The 4493-nt window shown below is 39.9% G+C and overlaps 1 protein-coding gene across 1 annotated transcript; it reads right to left on the bottom strand.

Moving 5' to 3' along the window:
* Nucleotides 1-2126: 2126 nt before the first annotated feature.
* On the bottom strand, nt 2127-4493 carry LOC306929486 (green-sensitive opsin-like; the record flags this gene model as incomplete). Its single annotated transcript, XM_079510029.1, has 5 exons — nt 2127-2231; nt 2953-3192; nt 3421-3586; nt 3688-3856; nt 4130-4493. 5 exons carry the CDS (start codon nt 4491-4493, stop codon nt 2127-2129), a joined length of 1044 nt encoding a protein of 347 aa, XP_079366155.1.

Genomic DNA, 4493 nt, shown 5'->3' with positions numbered 1-4493 from the left:
TTTACACAATTTGACATGCTATAGATCTTGATCCTGATAATTCCTTACAGTATGTATGTATCAGAGAGGTATCAATTTCAAAATGTTTTGTCTCAGTGGTAGATTAAATTAGTTTGGATCTGAGTGTTAGCATACACTTCTTCAAATATACTGTATTATTTGTGATCCCATGTGTTATGATATTAGCCCATGCACAGTACATCTTTGTCTATGTACTCGAACTTGAGATACAGTGTACTTGATATGTATTGTGTACTGCCTGTACTGTAGCATACTTTATAGATAGGCTACGAGAGACATCAGTGGCAGCAAGGTCATTGCAGCCTTGCTGCAGTAGGCACGTTCTTCTGTCTCATATCTTATTGTCACGTCATTATGATCCAGCACTATATATGTTTCCTGTTTGTGTAATAAACTTTGTGAACCTTAGCGTGATACTGTCTCGTGTCTCGTTAATTTGTTCTCCCGGGTACCCGCCGCCGCAGTCGCCGTACCAAAGGAATACTTCAACAGGATTGTCACACACCACCCAGCCTGCACACACTACCTGTCTGTCAGAACCAGACGAGGGTCCAGTACTTAGATATTACAACACCATGCACCTCAAAAGCACAGTTTCATCTGTTGATCTCTTTCTTGTGGGCATGTGGGAATAACTATATCCTTAAATTGCAGGTCAGGCATTTTGCATTTGTCATTTTTTCCAAATTGCCTTTGTGTCATTGTCATTGTCACAGACTGTGTTTGATTATAAATGTTTGTATATAGTCAAGCCTTAAAGCAAGGGTGGGCAACTTTGACGATGGAGAGGGCCACTATATTTCTACACTCACTCCCTAGGGCCATACATTACTGTCGTAGCAAAAATAGCCGATCTACAAGCTCAAAACGCGTCGCAGCTTGTAGATCGGCTATTTTTTGCTATATTCAAATTTAAATCTTGAATAATTTTTTTGCTATTTTTGAATTGGAAATGGAATCCTGAAAATTTACATTTTTATGTAATGCCTTTAATTATACTTGTGTTGAGCAATGAGCTACTAATTTAGACTGAAGTAATTAAAGCGGGTCATGTTTGCATGTTGTGGAATTGTAAACAGCTGAAATCAATATATCAGTATTCTGACATTAACCTGAGGGCCAGTTGCCCACCCCTGCCTTAAAGCCATAGAGCACGAGGGCTGACTGAAGGCCTATTCCAGTTTCCGGTGAAGAGGTTACCACCGAAACAGTGCTTAGTAAAAACAGAGATGTGTTGTGTGAATGGTGACCACGCGACGTCATGTTGTACTTGTAGTTTTCGGTGGTCACCTATAGCTCTTCACCGAGAACTGGACTATTAATATGCCTTGAGAGGTAACACAGGACAATATAGTGCTATAATTGAAAGTCTACTAAAGCATTTGTGTACAATTTGAAGAAGAAAATGTATTATGCTGCTCAATGATGATTGTAAACATCTTCATGGACAACAATGGAAACAAGCTTCTAATGGAAACAAGCTTCTGCTTTTTTGTGATTGTATGTTTGCGCTCTTAAGGTGCATTGTTTGTTTTTAAATTGATGCAGGTTACAATACTCTATTTATATAAATAACAATTAGTATGGACCACAGACACTCCAACCATGGACTGTTTCATCTGCTACATTCGCACACACACACACACACACACACACACACACACACACACACACACACACACACACACACACATACAGTACACATACATTCTCACATGACAAGCATAGAAATCAGGATTTTGTTTAGAATCAGCTGAAATGAACAACAGTGGGTTTTTCATGCATGCATTTATTAACCTATTCCTAGATTTTTATATTTATAAAATATATACAGAATACATAGACATAGGCCAACAAATATGCCAGCCCCACAATGACATAAAAACACAGATTCATTTCCAGTCACTGTGCTTCCAACAGCTTTGTCTGTTGAACTCTTTCATGTGGTGAAGTATAATGAATAACTATGTCCATTCATAGGAGGTCAGGTATTTGCATTTGTCCTTTTTTTCCCCCCAAACTGAAATTTCTTTTAATCCATGAAGATCGGAATCAAGTAGATATCGAAAAGGAAACTGTCCATAACATCCATGACATCTCTGTTCTTAGGCAGTGGACACAGAGGACACTTCTGTCTTGCTGGCAGACACTGAGCTCTCATCCTCAACCATGCCACCCATTCCAATGGTCTGCATCATGCAGCTACGGAACTGGAAAAGAGAACAAAGGGGGAAGTCAGATGTGAAGTGAGGTGGTTTATAGCCATTTGCTTAACAATTTAACATTTTCCACAATACAATAACTACAACACTAAGGAGGACTCCTTTCCATTCCAGTGGAGGAGCTTATAGGAGAGATTTTGCGCTAATTTGTCTAAAAGTGCCAAGTTTTTCACAGTAGCCCAGGGCATGCTCTAATGATTTAGCTATGACGCCCGAGCCGGCGACCTTCGGGGTCACCACAGTGGACAAATCCATATGGCCACCATTAACAACCTATATTTGTAAGGCAACATTTTCATTATGCTTTAAGTAGCATGTGACGTGTCAAACTAGGGGGTTTTCATCATTCTGAATCCATTCCAAGCATTAGTTTTGCATGAAAAACACTCCTTTGGCCTGGTGGAGACAATAATTGGAGTTGCCAAAGTGGGAATTGCCAAAGTTGAAGGTAGGGTAAGATATGTATTGGTTAAAACTAAACGTTTTTTGTTAAATGGTTAAAGTGCAATATTATGATAATAATCATTGCTATAGACAGTCACTGGGGTCTCCCAGTCTCTCCAGCTACTATGAGCAATGAGTATCAGAATATAGAGCTATTTAACACTTATTGTAACCAAAGAAAATCACTTAATACCCTACCTTTAATAACTGTTAATAATATCTGTAACATAGACATAGTTGAGTAAGTGAATGTAAAATAACGTACCTGTTTGTTAAACAGTACATAGATAATTGGATTGACCAAGGCAGAGCTTTTAGCAAAGAAGGCAGGGACAGCCATGGAAGCAGCACTGAAAGCAACTCCCTTGTTCACGAAGAGGTAGGCAGCATAGCTGGCATATGGTGTCCACGCAAACAAGAATCCGAAAACCATAATCACACACATGCGTGTGACTTCCTTCTCAGCTTTCTGGGTGGATGCTGAGTCCTGCTGCTGAGCTGCTGCCTAAAGTAGATTGTGACAGAAATGATAGAAATGAGAATAGCTGACATGTCAAAGGCTACAGTACAATATGAACTTTCATCATCAAAAGCAACATACAGTTTTAAATTCAAGATGGTGCAGAGATAAACTTTGCGGTTTGTTTTGTGATGGTACAGAATGCCTGTATCACAGACCTATATATTATTGGTTTAGAAACTACCATGATTGTATAATATTAATGGGTCTTACGGCTTTGACTGTCATCACAAGGCTTCCATAGGTAAAGAAGATTGTGCAAACTGGGAAACAGAAGTGGAAACAGAACATGTACATGACATATGATTCATTGTTGAATCCTGGAGCGCTGGTGTAGTAGTCTGGTCCACAGGAGCACTGCATCCCCTCAGGAATGTATCTGAAAATCATCAATTGAGTCAATAGAAAGCAGTGATTAGAAAACAAATTACATACATTTTGTGATGGATGATCTATGCCGGGACTCTCAGTGGACCTTACCTGGACCAGCCAACAAGTGGAGGGACAGCACAGGCGGCAGCCATGATCCAGGCGAAAACAACTCCAGCTCCAGCATGAGTGGCAGTGAACTTGAAGCTTCCCATAGGTTTGCACACAACAACGTATCTTTCAACAGCCAGCACCACCAATGACCACAGAGAAATTTGACCTGTAATTGAATAGAAAGGAAATGTTTAGCTATTGAAGTAATTACATCTAGGTCCAATGAGCTTTCACAGTTGCCATGGCAACCTCAAACAAATTTGAGGCAATACACAACTAAATACCTGTATGCATTCACACTTCACAGGTACTATACAAGTCATATTTTATAGCTCCCATTGTAGTATAGGTGAAGAGGTTGCACACAACAAGAATCAATTTTATTTCTCTACATCAGGACAAACGTTTTGGCTATCCAGCCTTCATCAATGTGACTTACCTCCCATTGTAGCCATGAAGCCCTCAAAGACGCAGCCCATTGGTCCAAAAATGAAGTATCCACACATACAAGTGACAAAGGTGATGGTGAATCCAAAACATACCATGATCATACCAGCTACAGCCACATTTACGATAATGAAGTTAAGAGGTTGACGGAGATTCTTGTTCGTAGCAGTAACCACCAATGTTAAACCATTGACAGGGAAGCCAGTACAGATCAGGAAAAACATGTAGGCTGCAAGAACTTTGAAAGCCATTGGATCTGCCAAGTAAAACTGAGGATAAAGAAAAGGACTCCGCACAAGCCCAGACCTATTGCTCATGGGAATATAGAAGTTGTTTCCTTCTGTGCCGGTATCCAT

The sequence above is a fragment of the Electrona antarctica genome (assembly GCF_951216825.1).
Source record: "Electrona antarctica genome assembly, chromosome: 9".
NCBI lineage: Eukaryota > Metazoa > Chordata > Actinopteri > Myctophiformes > Myctophidae > Electrona > Electrona antarctica.
The sequence above is the reverse complement of the archived record's forward strand: the minus strand, read 5'-3'. Positions and strand labels throughout refer to the sequence as shown.